General features: G+C 39.7%; 2 protein-coding genes and 1 pseudogene across 2 annotated transcripts; 1 reads left to right on the plus strand and 2 right to left on the minus strand.

Annotated features, from left to right (window-relative positions):
- Positions 1-542: 542 nt before the first annotated feature.
- Positions 543-4,196, minus strand: LOC127659202 (mitochondrial protein C2orf69 homolog). Its single transcript, XM_052148905.1, is given in 3 exon segments — positions 543-2,113; positions 3,656-3,934; positions 3,936-4,196. Coding segments are annotated over 3 exon segments (1,029 nt in total). The 5' UTR covers positions 3,969-4,196; the 3' UTR covers positions 543-1,396.
- An 8,222-nt stretch (positions 4,197-12,418) lies between these two features.
- LOC127658508 (uncharacterized) lies at positions 12,419-17,634 on the plus strand (annotated as a pseudogene).
- Positions 17,635-19,103: 1,469 nt separating this feature from the next.
- LOC127659027 (SOSS complex subunit B2-like) lies at positions 19,104-24,568 on the minus strand. Its single transcript, XM_052148645.1, has 6 exons — positions 23,587-24,568; positions 23,230-23,368; positions 22,827-22,898; positions 22,531-22,615; positions 22,139-22,199; positions 19,104-21,773 (listed from the first exon to the last, which is right to left on the minus strand). Exons 1-6 carry the CDS (start codon positions 23,678-23,680, stop codon positions 21,571-21,573), a joined length of 654 nt encoding a protein of 217 aa, XP_052004605.1. The 5' UTR covers positions 23,681-24,568; the 3' UTR covers positions 19,104-21,570.
- Between the last annotated feature and the right edge of the window lie 494 nt (positions 24,569-25,062).

A 25,062-nucleotide genomic window follows, 5' to 3' on the forward strand; every position in this document is an offset into this window, starting at 1 on the left:
TAAAATATGTGTCCTTGATTTACATTATTCATCTTAAATTCTTCTGAATATTGATGGAAATTGCAAATGTGCATTTGATGTTCTGCATTTTCGGTATACTTTGGATCCCCTCCTTGCTGCAAAATTTCAAGTATTTTCATGTCATAGTTGGAATTGCATTATATAAGGTTAATAATTCTTATTAAACAGAACACAAAACATTTTAACACTTCTATTTAATTACATCAGCAAGGGAACTCTTGGAATGGCTATGAAGCAAGAACTACATTCATTGCATTGAGGAGTTTACATATAAAATTCACATATTCATTATTATGTGACATTCAATACAGATAAAGTGCGCCACCTTGAGAATAGTCATCTGGGATTCAAACACAGAGAATGGAATACCTTTACATACCAAGCTAGCAAAGTTTCTGTAAATACTGTGCAATTATGAAAATTCCACAAAATATTTAGATTTTTTTGTTGTTGTATCTAACAGAATTGAATAATATATATATATATATATATATATATATATATATATATATATATTTATATTAACACACACAGGCACACATGCTCACAATTAATTCCAGTGAAGGTCATCAGATGTTAACAAATCAAAGAAAGCCCAGAAATTGAACACCAACCAGAAAACATTGTTATTATAAACCAATACAATCATATCTGGGAGGATACTCATGAAACCTAGAGTTTAAGGCTGTAACAAGACGTTTAACTCTTAAGAGGATTTTCTTGCCTGTAATATTTTTAAGATAGTGAAAAAATATATATATATTTGTACCAAAATAGCATTAAGAAATTCAGACAATATGCCTTGGTAGAGCAGCAGGGCTCCTAAGAGAAGAAAACAAAAGTTTTACATTCAACATTATCCATTTAGAAAATGAAGGACACAAGCTTGAAATGAAAATGAATGCTCATTAATTCAATTAAGAACACAAATTGGATTTAAATAATTAAATTAATTCATTTCTTTACCAAATTACTTTCAGGTAATTTCTCCTTTCCTTTCTGTGTAGGGAAAAAGAGACCTTGGAACAGGTGGAGGTAATGGTTTGAATGATTTGAGAAGCTTTACAAATCAAGCAAAGTCAACATTCCAAATTGACTATGAAAGAGCATTCAGTCTATATGCAGTTATATGCAATTACCAAACAATAAGGCTTAATGCCATGCAGCTAAACTTTTTACAAGTTCCAGGTCATTCAGCTTCAATATTTCCTCCTATTCATGAAAACTGAAAAGGCAGCATACAATCATTCTCCAAACACCTGGTGACTCAAAGCGCTTGACTAACTGATATATCTGTGCAATACAGAGCCTAATACCCTGCAAGGAATATGCTACTTTCCATGTTAAGACTTAAGAAAGCATAGATGAAGAACAGTCAAAAATCCTGAATGACCCGGAAGTGATTCTCTATGGATGCCGGCTCATCCTCAAAGTGCACTTTCTGGCTTAGACAGGCACCCAGTCCCTCCAGGGTCTTTATAAAGTGCCCATGCTCACGTCCCACCCATGCCCTCAATGGGTCACTTACCTCATAAGGTGTGACGTGGGCATGGACAGCCATCCCACTAGAGGCCAGCACACCCAGCGCACACTTATCAGTCACCCATGTCTCATTACCACCAGGGTGCCCTCCGTCCAGCCAGTACATATCTGAGACACTGTCCAGAAACAGCCTCAGTTCTGGATCTGCTTGAGCTCCAGCCAGCTCATACACTATCTGATTGAGAACAACACATCCTTTACTGAAGCCCACTAGGGTCAGGGTAAAACCAGAAGGAAGAGGGGCAGGGGTGGATGTATCACTAAGAGGGGGTAAAGGATTCGGGAGGCCAGCCTGAACCATGCTGTGACCCAGGAGTGCCCTCAGGTGGCGAATGGCTCCATAGTCTGGAGAGTGTTCTGGTGCTCCAAATAAGTTGCTCTCTACGAAGTTCTGATAGCAGCTGAACTTGTGCAGGTACATGCAGGAAGCACGGACAACCCAGATATGGCAGCCAGGAAAACGGTGGCCAAGGGTGAGAGCCACACGCTCAAGACTCCAGGACTGCCATGGGGCAGCATCAGGCTGGAGGGCCATTTCCTGCTGGAAGTTCTGGACACCGGGAAAGAATAAGAAATGGTATGAGAGTGGATAAAAACATGGTAACATTTTAAAGTGAATGCAGAAAGGGAACAAAGAGCTAACACAAAAAGAAAATAAAGGCAATGAAAACAGTAAATGCCACTTGGTTTAAAATTGTGTTGCTAAAGCAATATCATGAAGACATGTTTTAAGTGTGACTTAAAAGAATAGTTAACCCAAAATGAAACTTCTCTCATCATTTACTCAATGATGTGTCTGTGTATGACTTTCTTTCATCTTGATAAACACAAATTAAGATTTGTAGAAAAATATATCATCTATGTTGGTCCTTACAATGTAAGTGAATGGAGGCCAGAATTTTGAAGCTCCAAAAAGCATATGAAATAATCCATAACACTCCAGGGGTTAAATCCATGCCTTCAGAAGCGATATGATATATGTTGGTGAGACACAGATCAATATTTAAGCAAATTGTTTTGTAGAAATCTCCATTTTCAATTCATTCTTCTTTTGTATTTTAGTGATTCACATTATTTGTGTATATCGCCTCCTACCGGTCAGGACTGGTCAAAGGTGGAGATTTATTTTTGGAGCTTCAAAGTTTTGGTCACCATTCACTTGCATTGTATGGACTAAAGAGCGGAGATACTTTTCTAAAAGTCATACATATCTTGGATGGCATGAGGGTGAGTAAATGATGAGGCCTATTCATGAGTTATCAATGAGTTTTGTGAGAAGAAATTCATCAGAAACCCAGCAATAAAGTGACATTGATGCTCATGTGCAAGAACAATACAGCCTATTCTGCAGTACGGTCTAAGTACATTGTTGTAGCTCAAATACACCGGGGACTCTTATTTTGAACATCTACACTTCACAGCATCCAGCAGCTTACTCAAACAGATAAGGGAAATAAAATGTGCTCTCCTACAATAATCTACAACATTACAGTATAAACAATTAAAAGTAAACATACTTCATCAACATGCATCATCATTATCAACATGTGATCATTAGTGATCGCTTGTCATAGCGATGGAAACACCCAAAAAGCCCTCCCGTGCAAGGAGAAAATACAACAGTCATGTTTTCACTTTGAAGGACGCAGCGCATTCATTTATTTAACTGAATCACATTAGGTATTATCACGATTCCTGCCCCCAAATTTAAGACCACTTTAAATGGTAATTAAGACTTTTGATGTATCATTTAAGACTTTTTATGACCTTACAATTTAGAAAACTGAATTTAAGACCTTTTAAGGATCTGCGGGAACCTTGCAAAATGTACTTTACAGGGGGTATTTCTTGGCACATGCTGACCACAGTTCTGTTAACGCGCAACAGGCCTGGTGGCAGTGAGGACAAAATCGTAAATTGCATAAAATTAAAACCTGGTATAATCCCTGAGACAAAAGAGCGCTCTGTTAACGCATAATTGTTTAGAATGTCTGCATGTATTAATATGGAATAATATTTCCAGGCAAAATAGACGTACATTGACATATGTGGTTCCATCGTGGCAGGTTCAGGTTTGATGACATGCACTAACCTGAATGTCCCCGGGAAAGAAGACTACGTGAGCATTCACGTTCCGCAAGTTCTCAGTCTCGTTGTCACATTCCTTCTGCGTTCTGGTGAGGGGTGTTAATAGTAAAACATCATTCACGCGGTTTTTATCATAACCAGGGACTGAAGTAAGGCGTAGCAGCCCGGGCGCACGCACGCATGATGTCCCGGGCACGCACAGCGCCGCATTGTTCATCTTCCTCGCTAATGCGGCCGGAGATAAACAAGCTATTACTGATCGGATAGTTCCCATTAGCAAAATGATTATGAAGGGGCGACAACACGATCTGCAGCATGTAGCTCGAAACCAGTACTGTAAAACCAGATCGCAGAGAAACGCCACATGATTTAAACTATTATCCTGCGTTCAGGATATGCCAGTGGTCGTTCGGCCGTTATACCTGCAAATAAAGAATCAAAATATTCTGTATAATGAAAAATTAATCGTTATATTTTCAGTTTAATCTACGCCGCCAAGTGGCACTTTACGGGAACGTCAAAACTTGTTCACGAAGTGATGCGCATGCGACGAATTCAGGCCAGAGATATTTTATACATCTTTACCAATTGGAGAGAGCGTAACGGTCAACTAGCGTGTTACGACAGTGAATCACTGTTTGTTGGTACAATACAATTTAATGGGGAGAGCCGTAAACCGACACCTACCTGTCGCAGAAACTCGAGTGGACCATATGGAGTGGACGGACAGGCGATGTCCATTTCTAAAAGATGATTGGCTATTTTTCCTGTAAGGCGGGACTTACATTTTTACATCCGCCAAATTGGGCGTTCGAGTTTCTCCCGTTAAGTTGAAAACAAGTGGTCAGTCTTAGGCTAAACACTCTTTGACGTCCAAGGCAAGCGCTACTACTGATTCGCACCGCATTCGGATAGACCGCACGAACTAAAACACTGCAGTGGTTTGTTTGACAGAATCATGTCCATTCAGCAAAACTTTTATAAAACTCAGGGGGCGGAAACATCTGGGAGCATGTGCTGGAATCTCACGATTTTGAGTAACTGCGTGGAAAGAAAGTATGATAATTATATATAATGTTGTTGATGACCCACACTTGTGTGATTGCAAGCCATTCAGTTATGGACCGTATTTGTACAGTACATTAACCATGGTGCCTTGTTGTCCAATAATCTTTTGACTGTTAAACAGTCCATTGTCCACAAACTGTTATAAACGTTCAGTGTAATGTTGGCGATCATTAGTTGACTTGGGGAACAATTTAACAAAGATGTTATACGTTCTTGAACGTTTTAAGGGAGAACAACAACAACAAAATAGTTTTGTCATAAATGAAAACCTCTGCTCTCTTGAGGGATGTCCTGCTTCGCTCTCTGACCGAGGTAAAGACCATTTCAGTTTGGGCATTCGCGCTGTCAAACCTAAATATCTTTCAAACCAGTTGAGCCACAAACTTTAAGCAAGTGTCATAAAGTTGTAAAAATTGCCCACAACATTGCACAGGTGTTAATTTTCACGATTTGGACATTCGCTTTCCATAGCTAATAAACGTGGAAATGTGAGCAGCATTCCACATTCCTCGTTGAATTAGTTATGGAGCGTAAACAAAGTACAAATGAACATTCTGACCCTTTTGAAGTCCCTGGGTCACATGACAAAGGAGTTATTGAAATGACAAAGTAAAAAAAATTATAATGTAAAATATTGTGAGATGAAAATTGACATACTAAAGGGTAGTCAGTGGATATTCTGACCTTTGTTTGAGGTCAGTAAGTCACATGACCAAGGAGCAATTGAAATTAGAAAGTACATAAAATCATGTAAAATTGTGTGAGATGAAAATTTTGAACCTTGATTGATGTCATTAAGTCACATGGCCAGAGAGCTATAGAAATTTGCAACAATGAAAAACATAACAATTCATGTAAAATCACCTGAACTGAAAATGGACAAACAAAAGGGTGTGCAATATTTAAGGCTAGCGAGTGGATGTTCTTAAAGTAGTTTGAGGGTTGTAGGTCACATGACAAATGAGCTATTGAATTAAAATAATAATTATTTAAAATAGTGTAAGATGTAAATCTAAAAAAAATTAAGTGTGTGCAATATGTGTCTAACCTCGGTACCCTGAGACAAAGGGAATGAGACATTGTGTTTACTAACACATATGGGGAGTGCCTTCATATACAGCCTATTTGAAACCTCTCTACAATAATGGCAATATTCTAATATTGGCTATGGTGTTTGAGCCCCGCTCGTTTCGGCGCGAACTGACCGCTATAAAACAGGTGCACAGACATCATTTCCTCAGAATTTCTGACTGAGAACAAGGAGCGCAATGCTCATGCCTCAAGATCTCTGAGTCTTGTGGTGCGGCTAGTGTTCGCAATGTCTTGTTCCCTTCGTCTCAGGGAACCGAGGTTACGTACGTAACCGAGACGTTCCGTTACGACTTCAGTCCAATTGACTTTGCGTTTACTAACGCATATGGGGAACATAATCCCATCACGCCGCACTACACAACATAACTTCCTAGAGAGGAAACATGGCTGTGCAGTCTTAGGGGACGGTGACCGACATGTGTATGCCGCAGTGAGTGATCCTCGTGATGGCCAGTAGGAGAGCACTCATAATCAATATATGAGCTATAGCCATATAGTATGAATTACTCCTTATGAACCCGGCTGGGAAGGGAGTTTATTTATAATGAAGTGCTTGTGACTTATGGAATTATAACAGCCTGAATGCAGGCAGTTGTGTAAATGATGCAGAGCCCGTACTTAAAAGGGGGCATAAGTGTGTGTATATATATATATATATATATATATATATATATATATATATATATATATATATATATATATATACACACACACACACACTCACCTAAAGGATTATTAGGAACACCTGTTCAATTTCTCATTAATGCAATTATCTAATCAACCAATCACATGGCAGTTGCTTCAATGCATTTAGGTGTGTGGTCCTGGTCAAGACAATCTCCTGAACTCCAAACTGAATGTCAGAATGGGAAAGAAAGGTGATTTAAGCAATTTTGAGCGTGGCATGGTTGTTGGTGCCAGACGGGCCGGTGTGAGTATTTCACAATCTGCTCAGTTACTGGGATTTTCACACACAACCATTTCTAGGGTTTACAAAGAATGGTGTGAAAAGGAAAAACATCCAGTATGCGGCAGTCCTGTGGGCTGAAAATGCCTTGTTGATGCTAGAGGTCAGAGGAGAATGGGCCGACTGATTCAAGCTGATAGAAGAGCAACTTTGCCTGAAATAACCACTCGTTACAACCGAGGTATGCAGCAAAGCATTTGTGAAGCCACAACATGCACAACCTTGAGGCAGATGGGCTACAACAGCAGAAGACCCCACCGGGTACCACTCATCTCCACTACAAATAGGAAAAAGAGGCTACAATTTGCAAGAGCTCACCAAAATTGGACAGTTGAAGACTGGAAAAATGTTGCCTGGTCTGATGAGTCTCGATTTCTGTTGAGACATTCAGATGGTAGAGTCAGAATTTGGTGTAAACAGAATGAGAACATGGATCCATCATGCCTTGTTACCACTGTGCAGGCTGGTGGTGGTGGTGTAATGGTGTGGGGGATGTTTTCCTGGCACACTTTAGGCCCCTTAGTGCCAATTGGGCATCATTTAAATGCCACGGCCTACCTGAGCATTGTTTCTGACCATGTCCATCCCTTTATGGCCACCATGTACCCATCCTCTGATGGCTACTTCCAGCAGGATAATGCACCATGTCACAAAGCTCGAATCATTTCAAATTGGTTTCTTGAACATGACAATGAGTTCACTGTACTAAAATGGCCCCCACAGTCACCAGATCTCAACCCAATAGAGCATCTTTGGGATGTGGGGGAACGGGAGCTTCGTGCCCTGGATGTGCATCCCACAAATCTCCATCAACTGCAAGATGCTATCCTATCAATATGGGCCAACATTTCTAAAGAATGCTTGAATCAAGGTGCTGAAAGCATTCTAAAGAATGCTTTCTACGTGGCATTGATTCACATTGTTGAATCAATGCCACGTAGAATTAAGGCAGTTCTGAAGGCGAAAGGGGGTCAAACACAGTATTAGTATGGTGTTCCTAATAATCCTTTAGGTGAGTGTGTATATATATATATATATATATATATATATATATATATATATATATATATATATATATATATATATTTGGCCAATGAATAGCAAGTGCTCTAAACAGAGAGGACCTGTGAAGAAAAAGACATTACGTCTAGGTTGTAAAACCTTGCAAACGTGTTTTACGAGGACATCCTGCTGCAAAACATATGTCTTGTAAGGACACACCATTCGTCAATGCCCATGAGGTTGCCATGCCTCTAGTTGCTTTAACACCAATTTGGCAATTCTGACCTGGCTATTCATAAGCCAGGGTAATTGCATCAACAATCCAGTGAGAAAGTCTTTGCTTGGAGACGGCCATTCCTTTTGCGCATCTTTCATAGCATATAAAGAGCTGATCAGACAGTCTAAACTGGCAAGTACGCTCAACGTATGTATGTAGCGCCCGCACGGGGCATAACAAATGCAATGATTTTTCCTCATCTGAATGAAATGGAGGGAAGAAGGCCTGAAGATGAACCACCTGGGCTTTGAAGGGTGTGGTCAAGACCTTGGGTACATAGCCTTTCCTGGGTTTGACAGTGGCTCTTGAAAGACCGGGGCCAAACTCCAGACATGAATTGTCGACTGATAATAGAACCGTTTCCTTGTACTCTCAGACTTTGCATATGGCAGAGTGGATCAGGCATACCGGAGGAAACGCATATTTGTTTTTCACCAGCCATTTGTTCCATTGCATCCCTTCCCAGTGGAGCTTGGGACTTCGAATAACAGAGGGCACAGTGGGCATTCTCCACTGAGACAAATAGATTGATTTCTGCTTTGCTGAAAATTTCCCAAATCCTCAGTATAATTTGCGGGTGAAGTCTCCATTCGCCCGGTATCACCCCTTAGCAGGACAGTAGACCCGCACCGTAATTCAGGCAGCCTGGGACATATGTCACTCTCAGGGAGAAATGATGCTTGCTCCATAGGAGGGGGTGACACGTCATTCTCGACAGTGGCGGTGAATTAATTCCGTATTGGCTGTTTATATATACCACAACTGTCATGTTGACTGAGCAAACCAGGACATGACAGCTCACTATTTCTGACTGAAAGCCTTTAAGTCTAGAATTACAGCCAATAGCTCTAAGTGGTTGATGTGCCACACCATACTCGCACCTGTCCAGGTGCCAAAAGTTGGGCGTCCATTGCACACCACCCCCCAACCTGTGTTGGAAGCATCTGTGATCACCACTTTATGCCTGACAACTTGGGACTTTGAGTACCAGAGGGGACAGTGGGTATTCTCCACTGAGGCAAATAGATTGATTTCTGCTTTGCCAGATATTTCCCAAATCCTCAATACAGTTTGAGGGTGAAGTCTCCTGAATTCCGCCTGGCAGTTTATATATGCCACAACTGTCATGTTGTCTGAGCAAACCAGGACATGACAGTTTGATATTTCTGACTGAAAAGCCTTTAAGGCTAGAAATACAGCCGATGGCTTTAGGCACTGTGTGACACTTGACCCAGTGTGACACCTCGCTAGTAAAATGCAGGAGAAGCTGCATTTTCAGCACCACGGCTGAACAGTGACTGGATATAGTGATGCGCATGCGTCATTGGTGCTAAGCACGACACGGCACTTCAGCCAGCACTGAAGAGGTCTCATGTGCAAGAGACCTAATGGACGCTGCTGCCACAAATCCCAATGCTTTCTGAAACAAGTTTCAGTGGAAATGTTCTCCCCAGTTTGAATTGAGAAGGACACTGTAAAATGGCTAAAGCAGTAAAACTGCTGGCATAAGAAAGCCTCTGATTGCGGCAGTAACAGCCAATTGTCGAGGTAGTTCAAGATGTGCATGCCGCTCAGTCTCAGAGGGGTGAGAACAGCACTTTTTGAATGTACGAGGAGCAAAAAAGACAGTCCGAAGGGCAGGACTTTGAATTGATACACTGTTCCCTCGAACACGAATCTCAAAAACGTCCTGTGATGTTGTACAATTTGGATATGAAAGTACGCATCCTGCAGATCTATCAATGCAAAGCAATCGTGTGGGCATACATGCAATAAGATCCTTTTCTGAATAATAATTTTGAATAGGCGCTTTACAAGTGCTCAATTTAAATGTCTCAGATCCAGGATTGGCCATCTTTCTTTGGAACAAGAAAATAATGGCTGTAAAACCATTTTTGTGCTTGACAATTTGGCACAATCTCTATCGCGTTTTTCACGATGAGAGGTATATTTCGGCTCATAACACTGGCGCGTCATTGGATGAAACCGTGGAAGACAGAACGCTGTTGAAACAGGGTGGCTGGTGTGCAAAATTGGATCGTATAACCATGTTTGATCGTTTTTGTATCCATTCTGAAATACCCATTAGGGCTCGCCATGCATCTGCATAATGAGACAGAGGGCAATTTGGTTTGCTCACCGTATGATACGACGCAACGCTCAATATAGGGAAGCGGTTGCGCATAATGTGTGAGCATCTCATGCATTTGCAACGAATGCTGTATTCTTTTTTGCACTTACTAAATTTTTTATTGCATTTCTTTGAGTGCAAGACACAGAAACAACATTTTGAACAACAATATCCCTTTCCCGACAAACAAAAGAGGGGAGATGGGGAACAGTGTTTTGTGTCTCTCCAATCAAGCCTTTTTTGGGAGCAGACCTGGAGGGAATCGCAGGCTCTGCTTTCCGCTTCAAAGGGTTGTACCCTTCAGGAGCGCTTTTGCTATGCATACTGATACGTAAGTGCCTGTGAGGGAGCAGGTATGGGGCTTTTAGTCACTCGCTGACTCAAAACAGAGTTGAGGGCGAACCGGCTGTGATATAGTCCGTGTGGGCATAAAGTGTCTCATAGCCTGTGACTGCTGCTGAATCGTGACATAACGCTCAGCATACTTATTCATAGAGCCGCCAAAAAGGCTGGCTGGAGACACTGGGGCATCCAAAAGAGTGGCTTTTTCCTTATCACTCATTTCTGCCCTGGAGCACCGCCATGGTGTGGAGTGCTGATACAGCTTGTTCTGCTGCTCAGTAAGCTTTTCCCACCTGTGTTGTAGACATGGTTTGGAAGGATGTATATGTTACTCGCTTGGCAGAGGTGTGCCACTACCGCCTCCTCCACAGGGGGTAATTGGGCATAACCGTTTTCTTTCCCATGAGCCACATTAAAGAGGATGGCTTCACTGCGTGAGTGCGCCATATAAGGTAGCGCGCCAGGACTTAAATAGTTTGTTATGAACTTCGGGGAAGAATTGTGTGGGATGCTGCTGTTTGACGCCACCTGGACTGCTGGAACCATGCATCGAGGCAAGACTGTTGTAGGGTTATTACATATATAATTTAGAGATGTGGACGCAGTCAGTTAAAATGGGTAATTTTCACGCATTTTACCACCACTATATGTAGGGTAATTTGCACGCATGCTAAATTTCTGAGGGAATTTAGGGTCTCAAAATATGTGAGCTATGAACTAAATTAAACTGTCCTTACTAGGTAAGGAAATGTATAACGGAATAAGTAGAGTTCGACAACCATATTAAATGAGATAAATGACAAATAACTAGATTATTTGTCTCAATAGATTCTCCACCATTGAAAACGTAATACAATGTCTAATTCTATCAGCTCACAATTTCCACTGTAAGGAATTAGCTTTAATAAGTGAATTATGATTAATTCACTGTGGCAGGGCGGAGGGCGGGGCTGGGTCGTGATTCTACACACCCAGTCCCTTATCAGGCTAATCAAGCCTCCGAGAAGGATAAAGGCCGACTGCGGAGGATTGTGCGGGAGAGAGAGATAGTTAATGGACATGTCCGTCATGTGTGTGTTGTTATCTTTTAAGTTTCTCATTAAAATATTAGTCGAACCACTCGGTAAAGCCTTCTCCAGCACATCCCAAAGACTTTCAAAGCCGGTTCTCACCTCCTCCTTTCCATTGAACTGATTACATTCACTTATTGGAGTGATATTATTCTCATGGCTTATTGAAAATAATATCACATGTATTTAGGTACAGTTTAGCAGCAACATTTTTCAGAAACAGGGATGAGATTATTTATCTAAATATATCACAGTCAAATCGTCTTTGAATACAGACAAACTTTATTGCTATTCTACACATAAATCTAATCTAACACATATATACATGAGACAGGTTGGTGAGTAGTGACAGAATGTGAAATAACTGATCAGTACAGTGAAGATGAACTCTACGGAGTCTGTTGACAATACCTTAAGAACCATTTCATCCTTCTTCGGATTACCCAAAATATTCAATCAATTCACCAGCACTTTGGGTGGTGTTGGAGGTGTTACTTGCTTGTCCTCGCATCCTTTTTGTTGCTCGGTTCTTGGTTGAAAGTTTGATCCGTCGATGTTTTGATCTCTGTATGGTTTAAGTTTATTGTCTGTATGAATTAGGTTGATTGTGAAGTGAGGCCTTCTCACTCCTTCGTGGTTTTCGTGGATCTCACATGGCATGGAGTCAGAAGAGTGAAGAGCCGAGATGAAGAGACAAGAAAGCGAGTTCTTCCTGTTTGGAACTATTTGAACTGAGATTGGCCGCATCCCCCAAAGCTGTCATGTGCCAATCAGAAGTGACTTTTCAGAGTCATGTGGTCAACTGGGCTGTCTTTTCTTATGAAGTTAAACCTTATAGTTACCATTCTTAGTAGAATGAGATACAAAATTAAAGATGATATTTATCAATTATATGTGATTGCGCATCGCTACACACATTTTAAAGAGGTCCATCTGTCTAGAATTATTGATTTGTCAGGCACAAACATTAGTAAATGTAGTAAACTCAATGTCAGGTGGACTGAAGTCGTAAGGGAACTACAGGTGAATATCCAACCTGAAACTGTTTTTACCTCGGTTGCTCTCAGACGGCGACTGGTTGTGTGTCTTCTGAATAACTCAAGAGACGTGAAAAAGAGACCTGGTGGAGACAGTTGCCAGATCAGCCATCACTGACACACACGGTAGACCTCTCATTCACAAATCTTCATGCATGCATGATTTGAAGCTATCAAATTTGTATGCAATCATATTAAAACCACATATTCTTTCAAAATATTGATTTCTTGCATAAGAAGGCACTTGTTTTTTTGTTTGTTTTTTATATCTTTCATTGCACAGCAGTAGTCTTTGACTTTAACTGACACCTAGGGGTATGAATGCAGCATAATTGAAACTCAATAGCAGAACTTCACTATTCAAAATCAGCCATGATTCATTTAAACCTTGAGTGAAAGTGTCTCATCAGGCCCGGACTGGCCATCGGGAGCACCGGGACAATTCCCGCTGGCCTGGCGACTAAGTTGGCCTGCTGCCAGCCAGCATTTTGAAATTTTTTTAATTATTATTATTTTATATTACTACCTTTACCAGTGATCATTTTTGAATTCGTCATTCAATAAAATTATTATTAATATTAATAACAATAAAAAAGAAAAATCATGAATCTGTTAGTCTTGACTGGCAAGGCTACGATTCGACTTTACGCCTCAGACAAACGGTTAAACAGAAAATGCGAGCAGCACCCGATGATGGAGAGTAAATGGCCAGGTGGAGCAGAGAGGGAAAGGACAAAAAAAAAGAAAGCACTCCAAGAAAAAGCAGCAAAATGTTGCAAAATTACTGACCTGTTCAGGGCTTCAAGTGCAGGTCAGTTTCATCTGTAAATACTGTACTTTTTTCCTTCGTTAACTTGGTATTGAACTGCTAGCAAATGTAAGTGGTAGCGCCCGTCTAACGTTACATTCGTGGAGAAATCAAAACAAATGAGTGCACACAGAAAACTCACAGAAGAAATGTACTGAGGTAAAAATTCTAATGGTTGTTTTTTTTATTTATACATATGATTCAGTTTAACATAACACAACTAAGGGAGCTGTTTTGCTGAATATTATCACGATTGAAAATGTTACATTGAATTTATTGTTCAATAAACAAGTAGCGTAGTTAATATTTATTATTAAGTTACTTACATTTTAGACACAAACCATATTAACTGTTTTTGTTCTATTTCACCGACTAAAATAGTTCCAAAGGAAAGCTACAGCAGCGCGGTGTTTTGTTACTGAATGATTCAGCGTTTTGAACGAATCTTTTGTATGAATGACTCACTAATTAAGACGGTCACTTGCCTCCACCTATTGGCGGTTTAGTTTAATGTTTAAGTATTGCATTTTTTTTATATTCAAACATTTATTTAAAACATCAATCTCATAACATTATTTATTGCAGTTGTAATTGCAGTGCACAGGACGTTATGTGCAGACCCATTTGATATTAGGACTCCTTTACTTCTAGGTTGGTTGTTTATGTTTTTATGTTATGGTCATACTGTGAAATAAATGTAATTTGGGGGGGGACAAGGTTGTCCGTGTTTCTAAATTTTATTTGGGTGCATAGGATGGCCTGGATGTGTGTAGGATTTCCCGGCCTGAAATTGTGTCCCAGTCCGGCCCTGTGTCTCATAACATGGCGGTTACTGATATTAAAGGGTTAGTTCACCCAAAAATGAAAATTCTCACATAATTTACTCACCCTGATGCCATCCCAGATGTGTATGACTTACTTTCTTCCGCTGAACACAATCGATGGTTTTTAGAAAAATACCTCAGCTCTGAGATATTGGTCCATTCAGTGTAAGAAAATGGTGACCAAATCTTTGTGGCTCCAAAAAGCATATTAAGGCAGCACAAAAGTAATCTGAATTCTGGGGTTAAATCCATATATTCAAAAGTGATATGATAGGTGTCGATGAGAAACAGACCATTATTTAACAGACCTTGCATTGAATGGACCAACAGAGCTGAAATAATATTCAAAAAATCTTCAATTGTTTTCATCAGGGGAAAGAAAGTCACACATCTGGGATGGCATGAGGGTAAGAGTAGGAGTAATGAAAGAATTTTCATTTTTGGTTTAGCTATTCCTTTAAGCGAGTAGTATTCAGCTGGTCATGTGATCCTAACATGGCCCCCATGAGGGGACCCTCTTTATTTAGAATAAAACAGCATTTGTAAGGTTACTGATATGTATCTTCATCTCATGTGAGTGGTCATGATTTTATACACGTTTCAAAATTTCTATGCCTTTCTAGTGTAGTAAAACTATTTTTTTTTAAATAAATTACTGAGTGCACTGTTAAGTTGTTACAACTCTCTTAATTTTTCCATCATAAGGAAGAAATCATGAGGGTGTCACTGTGCTGAACATCTTCAATGATTTTGACTGCAACCGCTCTGCCATCACTATTGTTGCAAGCATTGACCTAATAAGTGAGTTCTCTGCTTATCCTTGCAGTCCTGTTTAAAAAATATTCTGTTGCTGGGTATAGTTGCTTTGTGAAAAACAGTTCAAAAGAGGGCATTTTTTATTGTTATTGTCAATGTGATCATGCATGCTCTCTGATTGACAAGAGTGCACATGAAGGCATTCACTCATGTATGGACGCAGTGAATCTGGTGCCTCTATATCTGCTGGGGGAGGAGGTGGGCCTTGAGGATTGTGGAAAAGTGTGACCATGAACACACAAAGGATTTTAATGTCTTCTCAGAATCTGCAATTTGAAAAGCACTAAAACAGATGCAATATTGTCTTCTTAAACAACATACACTCACCTAAAGGATTATTAGGAACAGCATACTAATACTGTGTTTGACCCCCTTTCGCCTTCAGAACTGCCTTAATTCTACGTGGCATTGATTCAACAAGGTGCTGAAAGCATTCTTTAGAAATGTTGGCCCATATTGATAGGATAGCATCTTGCAGTTGATGGAGATTTGTGGGATGCACATCCAGGGCATGAAGCTCCCGTTCCCCCACATCCCAAAGATGCTCTATTGGGTTGAGATCTGGTGACTGTGGGGGCCATTTTAGTACAGTGAACTCATTGTCATGTTCAAGAAACCAATTTGAAATGATTCGAGCTTTGTGACATGGTGCATTATCCTGCTGGAAGTAGCCATCAGAGGATGGGTACATGGTGGCCATAAAGGGATGGACATGGTCAGAAACAATGCTCAGGTAGGCCGTGGCATTTAAACAATGCCCAATTGGCACTAAGGGGCCTAAAGTGTGCCAAGAAAACATCCCCACACCATTACACCACCACCACTAGCCTGCACAGTGGTAACAAGGCATGATGGATCCATGTTCTCATTCTGTTTACGCCAAATTCTGACTCTACCATCTGAATGTCTCAACAGAAATCGAGACTCATCAGACCAGGCAACATTTTTCCAGTCTTCAACTGTCCAATTTTGGTGAGCTCTTGCAAATTGTAGCCTCTTTTTCCTATTTGTAGTGGAGATGAGTGGTACCCGGTGGGGTCTTCTGCTGTTGTAGCCCATCTGCCTCAAGGTTGTGCGTGTTGTGGCTTCACACATGCTTTGCTGCATACCTCGGTTGTAACGAGTGGTTATTTCAGGCAAAGTTGCTCTTCTATCAGCTTCAATCAGTCGGCCCATTCTCCTCTGACCTCTAGCATCAACAAGGCATTTTTGCCCACAGGACTGCCGCATACTGGATGTTTTTCCCTTTTCACACCATTCTTCGTAAACCCTAGAAATGGTTGTGCGTGAAAATCCCAGTAACTGAGCAGATTGTGAAATACTCAGACCGGCCTTTCTGGCACCAACAACTATGCCACGCTCAAAATTGCATAAATCACCTTTCTTTCCCATTCTGACATTCAGTTTGGAGTTCAGGAGTTTGTCTTGACCAGGACCACACCCCTAAATGCATTGAAGCAACTGCCATGTGATTGGTTGATTAGATAATTGCATTAATGAGAAATTGAACAGGTGTTCCTAATAAATCCTTTATGTGAGTGTAGAACAATAATGCACTACAGTAATCTTATCAACTCAATACCAAATCAAAAACAGTGCCAGTGTTGGAGATTTTGCCAAGTTGCTGTTATAAACGGTTAGTTATTTTTTAAGGCCAACATTCTGCATATTTCTAGTGTACTTGAGTTTAGGTTTTTGCTTTTTAAATATAAATGTGTTAAGTGATTTTGCTCTCATCTTTATGTACTTTAAAGGTGATGTTTTTCTTGTTTAGCATTAGCCACGGCTCTGACAGAATGAGTGGCAGGTACTAGTGCCTTTTTGTTTGGTTGTGCAGATTCTCCACAGCATCGAGGACTGGCTCAGAGGAGGAAAGAGGTTGGCTGGTTCAGGCTTGGATGTCAACTATACAGCCGGAGTAGGTCCACAGCCCTCCAGGAGATACGGCATTACAGGTTAATTTTGTAAGCTGCAATCAGACAATACAAATAAAAAATTAAACATCAAGGTAGTGTTTTTATAAGCTAAAATAACCCAGCACACTGGTCCAATTGCTTCATATGGATTAGCATCACAATAAAAAAAACATGAAAATGTTTGAACCAAGCGAGACAAAATACATAGCAGGTTTGTCCTCTGCAAGTGTCGTGCCAGTCCCTACGTAATGAATTGCAATGTGACCATTGATTCTCAGGATCTGGCTCTGGGCCGGGGTGTGGCTTTAGCAATTTGTGAAAACAGTACTCATGGTATCCTTGGAGTTCAGGTCTTGGCCTGAAGATCGCTTGCAATGTTGAGAGCATCAGGGTGATTCTCCATTTTTAACTTATGGTGAGGAAACCTGGCAAAGCTTCACCATTGGAGGGCAAAACTTCTGCCATGCTCCAGCCTCACTAATCACAGCATGGGTGGCAGAGTTGTCTGGGCTCCATGGCGTTTCCATTAAAGGCTACCCCCCACCCCACATGAGTGCTAGAGTCTGGCAGAGGGAGCACTGTCGAAAGGCATTGGATAGTACTTGGAAGGAGCTGCGCCATGTGCACGTGTGATCATAGCACAAATTAATCTTCAATCAATCATGAATCAACTTGAGACACTTTGATATCACAATTGAACAGAGTTAATTAGAGGTCATCGACAACAATTAACCAACTCTCATAACCTATTTGTTTGAATACAGATTTTAATAAGTTAGTATAAGTTTTCCAAACAATAGGATGAACATACTGTAGATCCTACATATTCAGTATGAAGTAATAATTGTTGCAAATTAAATTGCTGCTTCAGGAACAGTTCCATGTGGTAGGATAAATAATGTCAAGAAAGTTGTTTTCATTGCAATAATTTAGAAAGTGTGTCTCAATTATGTGGTCAAGTGAGGACAATGTTATTGTTATACAGTTTTTTAAAAATCAGTGGTTTGGTATCGTGTTTGAAGATGTGTGATTACTGTATTTTAACAAGGTTTACTATTAAATTTACAAATTGCTGAATTCTTATGCTGAGATAAACCTGACATATTTCATATCAAGTTCAAATCCAATAACAAGATGTAGACCTGTCTTCATTGGTTGTCATCGATATTATGACGTGATTTTTTGCGCATAGGTTTATATAATTATACAACGACTAATTAGGGCAATGCATTTTGTTCATCACTTGCCAGCAGATGATCATTCAGCGAGCCATTTAGTCTACTTGAGAAAGGAAGGAAAGGGACCTTCCTCAGAATAGTTAACATTAAGTTTTACCTCTGCCTCACAAAAATGCACTGCTGGGTTAGCAAGCAGAGGCACCAAAAGGTACAGTAATTGAATAGGTTTTCCTAGCATTAGAAACTGTGCAATTACATTTTTTACTGGGCTAAAGGAAAAGCATATCACTACTGGAATGCTATATTTATGTTTTCTTTCTGTTTAGTAGATTGAATGAAAAATGATTTTCAAGCTTTTGATTACTACAATAGTCGCCTACATCTTGCTCACTGGGGTTATTAATACAATTATCATTTAATTATTTTTAAACACTATTAAAAATCGTATTTTATCTAAATTACACAATGATGATTAATCGACTTTATACACATTACAGTTTTATCGTCTGTTAATGCTGATATTCTGTAAAGCTGCTTTGAAACGATGTGTGTTGTGAAAGGCGCTATACAAATACAATTGACTTGACAATAAATTAATTGAATATAATTGAAATTCTTATTTGTAAGTCTGGTGTTCAAGTTAAGGAGGTTTTATGAAACAGTGCCAATCTTGAAGAACTAATGAGTAAGCTTGTCATTGGTCCATTTCTGTTGGCATTTAAAAAGTGTTAAATCAGACAACGTAGTACTTAAAAAAATATTCCATCTGTTCACCAGAAATATTAAGCACCAAAGCTTCGTCATGATATGTTGCATCAGTGTTCTGTCAAAAGTTAATTACAGACAAATATAAAGTCTTGGCTACAATAGACCACTAAGCCATTTAAAATTCCTTAAAAAAAAAAAAAAAAAGCAGCACTAAATATGGCCGCTGTGACAAAGGTGTTAAGTTTACAAATTTACAATTTATAGACACTCATATTACAACAAAGCTATTACACGGTTTATAATCAATTCAGTGCTAAACACATCGACTTCTAGGTTCTTTTGGGTAAAATATTTTTCAAGAGAACCACTTGGCAAATACATTTTGAAAATCATTGTGCATTATAAGCACATTCTTGTATCATTTTTAATAGTATGGAGCAGAACGAATTGAATGTGTGGACACATTCCTATTTAGATTTGGAATGAAAAGGTAACATGAGACATACTTACCCATAACTTTGCATTTCCCCCTCAAATAAACCAATTATTACTTGGTATGGTCCAACCCTGGCTAATTGTATTTTAGTGCTTCCATATGCTTGTGAGCTAACATTAAACACAAGAACTGGCAGAAACATGACATTAATATATTAAGGTATTGTCTAATAATGTCATATTGCACATTATATATTCAAAGAAGTCCACTCATTTGGGTCCTGCATTGGCACCTGAGATATAGCTGGAAATGGTAAAAGTACCAAGTTCTGTAGTCTTAAACACTGCAGAAAGAGACACTACCTGATACACACGTTTAAACAACAAACAAAAAATAGCCATTTGGATTTAAGGCAGCGTTATGATGTGGGGTTAATTCAATTGGTCAGGTCTAGGCTTGCAACGCTATGCGGCAATAAAAGGAAGTCAGCTGACTATCTGAATCTTCTGAAGGACCAAGTTATACCATCAATGGATTTTTTCTTCCCTGATGGCACAGGAATATTCCAGGACGACAATGCCAAGATTCATTTGGCTCAAATTGAAAAAAGTGGTTTAGGGAGCACGAGGAATCATTTTAACACATGAATTGGCCACCACAGAGTCCTGACCAAAACACCATTGAAAGTCTTTGGGATGTGCTGGAGAAGGCTTTACAGAGTGGTTCGTCTCTCCCATCGTCACTACCGCCTTTAGCTTGGATTACGCGTACATTCATCGTGGCATTGTTTTGAAAACCTTATACAACGTCACAACATTTATTTCCATACCGATTTTCATACATTTTTGGCCAAAATCTTGTATTGATGACAGGAGAGTCGAACCTCTGTGTTAAGTCTCCTCTAGCACATCTCAAAGGCTTTCAATGGGGTAAGATCAGGACTCTGTAGTGTCCAATTCACATGTGAAAATGAGTACTCATGCTCCCTGAACCACTCTTTCACAATTATATTGATGAGAAAACCTGGTCATTCAGTATATTCAGCTGATTTAATTTCATTGACGCATAAAATTGCTGAGCCCAGATCATAACACTGCCTTAAATCCAAACAGTGATGACTTTTCTTTTTTAGCCATGCAGTGTAGACCACTGCTGGGAACTCAAATCCCCTCAAATGACATTTTTTTAATCTTGGTTAAGGTTAATTTCAACGTACTAAAACACTTTCAAAATCAAGTTATCATTAACGTTAATGCACTATGAATTAAAAATTTACATTTTTGTTTTAACTAAAACTAACAAAGATGTAATAAAAACATTGCTAATTGTTCTTTCATGATACCTAATGCATTAACTAATGTTAACAAATAGAACCTTATTGTTAAGTGATACCGCTTGACTGAAGGTGCCACATGTTTAGAACTACTAGGCTAATACAAATAAAATGGAAGTGTTAGGCTAAAAGCTAAAAAAAACCCTGTCCCTAAAGTATCTGTACATTTATACATTATATAGCATAACATTAACAAAGGTGTTACAGTACAACAATAGGCAGAGCATTTTAGTGTAGTCACATTGCACAATATAAAAGTATATATCTCATTCAATCACTGAATAGGCAAAACTCTTCAGATTAAGTGTAAAGTCAACAATAACACAACCACAGGGATTTATTATCAACTTTGTTCCTTTTTGATTTATTCCTAATTAAATAATCTTAAGTGTCCAATTAAACTATCACCTTTCCCTTTACATGGTCACTTCTGGTTATTTTTGGCAAAAGGGAGGGGAAAGAACACAAAGTAGTCATTCACTTTAAAAAGTTAAATTCCCCTGTTTGCAACAGCAGTAAACCATTCCTGAATTACATTATAGTTAAGAGTTCACTATAAATTAAGAGAAGAAAGTGCATCAAGTGTTCAAGTAGGGTGTATAGTTTAACAACACGTTTAGAGAAAGGACATACGTGGTGGGTTATTGAACTGGCACTTAATGGGTGGAGAGGATGCCAACCTTTACGGAATGTGTATTGAATTAAACAAGTTGAATTCTAAACTTTTGTGATCGCCAAATCATAATTATACAATGCAGTTCTTGGAAATTGAGAAGGCAAAAACACAGGTGGCAAAATCTGTAACATCAAACCTTGTATCTCTTGATTGGCAGTTTTGTTATGTGTATTTTAGGATGGTTTGTGGGAAGATTTAAGGGAGTAGGAACAGGAAAAGTGCTTTTGCAGTAAACGTCTCATCTCTTTAAAGCCCTTCTCAGGTCCCTGCCATTGCTAATGGGGACTGTGGGTTTGGGTAGAGCAGGAGGTCCCCCTACAGTTACTGAGGGTGGCCCATTGCCTGGAACACGCCCGTTGGGTCTTCCTGGAGATCCAAAGTTGGTATCCCGAGGCACAAGTGCAGCATTGTTACTGGGAAGCACTGGCACAGTACCATTTCCTGTTGGCCAAAAATATTTAAAACAAAAACAGACAGATTAAAACAAAATGTCACAGATCCATCAAAAGTATTGTGTAACTAGAAACAAGCAGTTCCTTCCAGTTACCAAGTCATTACGTGGACACTTATCAACTGTAGGAACATTCCGTCAAGTAACCTAGGGTTAAGAGCTCAAGGGCACAATGTGGCAGGGCAGGAGTGGGATCTCTGTAACTCCAGTTTCTGGGTCATCCCCTACCTAAGAGCGTACCTGCAACCATTGTCAGCAGCCCCAATTCCAAAACATTAAAGCTACCCCTACCAAATAATCATCTGCCTGTTCCATAGGACAGACGGTGTTAAGTTCTTGCCTGTTATTTCCTTACCTGTTTGCGCAGGTGTACCTGCATTTTGATTCGGTGGAGAATTTCCCCGCTGTTCTTTACCCTATTGAGAGGACATGAGATTAGACAATTATGTCGACTTTTACATAACAGAAACTTTGCTGGTTTTGGACTTCCATGGTTCACTGCTTTAAACCATTCACACGACAGATGGCACTGTGAAGCAGAAGCCAGAAAATATTTGCGTTTGCATTCATTACTTCATTCCACAATCTTTCTTTGCTCTGCATACACAGCTTTTAAGTGAGGTAGTGTGGAATAGTCCTTATTCAACAATAATTTAAGGAAATTGGGAATAAATCTTTCAAAGGTAGTGCTCCACAGAGGAATCACATTTTGCAATTTGGCATAGGCAGGACAAACACTGGACTCACAGTCTTGTTCTGTTGGTTAGCTTTCGCAAGAAGCTCTGGATTTGGCTCACTGAAATTTGGAACCTCAGAATACACCATACAGAACCTGTGAAAGACATGGCACTTTAAATATCTCCGAATGCCTTTACAAGCTATTGGATTAAAACAAATGTTCCATTTCTGGAAGACATGACATGATTCTTAAATTACTAAACCTGCTTGCAACAAGTAGTTGAATTATAGTTTTTCCCCAATGGCCAATACTGAACTATCAGCTCTCATTAGTTTTGAAAGATATTGGAGTGTGTAATACTCACTCTCCTATTTTCTGCAAGTCTCCTCCTCGTCCAGTGTACAGTGTAAGGCAGCCCTTCCAGATGGAGGCATAACTAACCAGAAGCATAGAACATTTTCAAATTTAAATCTCTTGTCTGGAACATATTTGAGCACTTAAAACACGTCACTTTAAATACAGCTTACACAAGTATATAATGCACTTCTAACACCAAATATTTGTGTTCTATACATTTCCATAACACATAAGCACTTGTTATTGTAATACTATGGTACAGTAAAAGTATGGTGCATGATGCCCAAAACATTTTTGCACTTACCAATGCATTGCACATTCATACACTTATCTATGGTTGTATGAAGCAGTAGTCAGACAGTGTATGAAAGCTCTGAATGAACTACACAGAAACAGCAAGCAGCTCGTACCCTCTTGTAAGGCGTATGATGTCCCCTGGCTGGATGAGGCTCCCCAGCTCATCCCACACAGAGATGGCGATGCTGCCGCTCTTATCCGCCACTCTGCACGAGCGCACCTCGTGCCCGTCCTTTGTCTTGGTCACCCGACCTGCGCGTGCACAAGGAGTTCAGTCAAATCTCAACCACCAAAACTACCACAAACATATACGACTGCCTTACATGACGACTAACACGTTAAAACTCAAAGCCACACGAACACAGCATTTAAAAAGACGTTACACGATATTTGTGAACGTTAGCTAAGAGGAACTAGCTCGGCTTCTGCTAATAAATGATCATTAATGTCATAATAGTGAATCAACTTACCGATTTCCAAAACTATAAAGACGATATTTAGGTTTTTCGATCCGGGCTTTACATCTTTTATCAAGACCACAGCTTCGTTGGAGATAATCGACATTTCTGGGAGCTGAGGTGAAGGCTAGCACACCGGCTAGCGAAACCACAGCTGTTTGTGAGGATTTCTTGATCTTAACCAAATCTGTTCTCCAAATGTGTTACTTTATTTTCCAAATAAACATTATTTGGCAAATAATCTTTGCATGCAAAACACCTTTGGAAAGATTTATGGGTTTCTTTTCTAGCGTTACATACGAGGCGGTGTGTTTTCACTCTTAGCCATCGATCAAAATAATGAAAGTTAAAGGGGGAAATACTCCCTCATCCACGTTTAAAACGATTCGTATAAAAACACTTGATTCGTTTTCCAGATAGTTTATACTTAATCTAGCCCTAAACCGAAACGAATCAGAAGATTTTGAAGGAGCCTAGTGCCGTTCAAAATACTGAGCGTCTAGATACATTTATACTGAGTCACTGTCTGTTTGTTAGCCTATAGTATCACACGACGTCAAGTTAAAGAATATCACTTAAAATGTATGTCTTAAAATAAACATGTCGACTGTATATCGATTTGCGTGTAGAGGTCGATGAGTTCAGCACACACACACACATTACCAGTGAGACTGAACACTAAACACGTCCCTTAATTTCGCATTTCGAAATTAAATGCAGCAAATGTATCGGCATATAAAGTCTACAAAAAGCGACGAAATAATCAATTTTAAAAAAGTATGTCTAACAGCCTAGATATCTATAGCGGGCTAACTTTAATGTGCAATTGAAACCTGGCGTCATGAGCAGTCCTAAACTTGCTGATGGCCTTTTAAATTGATATCAATATAGCATGTTTTCTACATGTGAAGAACTTAAATCTTACTAAAATAAAAGACCAAAACATGTGTCGGGAAATGTCAGTTTCAAAACCCTATCTACTTCTCTCACTAACAAAGCCTTAACCCTTCGCAAACGTGTGTCCTGTTCTTTATATCCAACCGGATGTACCATCGGACTGTTTCACGGGGGGTGAAATAGGGACGATTGATTATTGTAATGTACGCATGTGGTATAAAGGCCAACTTTAATGTAGGCACGTTTGAATGGGCAGACATCACAAATAATTCACGCCACACTATCCATTGACGTTTATATTACACTCGAACTTAAGCTTTCAATGTTGGTTCTTACCAGGTTCTTGTTACATTGAGCTGAATCTCATTGGACACCATGAAGAATGTGCGTTCACACGGAAATAACCACACACAGTATTTCCTTCTACGATTGTCGACATTGTGTAATATGATTTGTTTACATTTACACGTACCAAAATATTTCCAGAGGAATTTCAGTTGCATCATCTCCCTGTCCAGCTCAATGATCAGATGCGCTGTTTCTTAGTGCTGTCTGTACTCAGGGATGGACGTTGCACAAAACCCCGATAAA

Source organism: Xyrauchen texanus, chromosome 18, assembly GCF_025860055.1.
Source record: "Xyrauchen texanus isolate HMW12.3.18 chromosome 18, RBS_HiC_50CHRs, whole genome shotgun sequence".
Lineage (NCBI taxonomy): Eukaryota > Metazoa > Chordata > Actinopteri > Cypriniformes > Catostomidae > Xyrauchen > Xyrauchen texanus.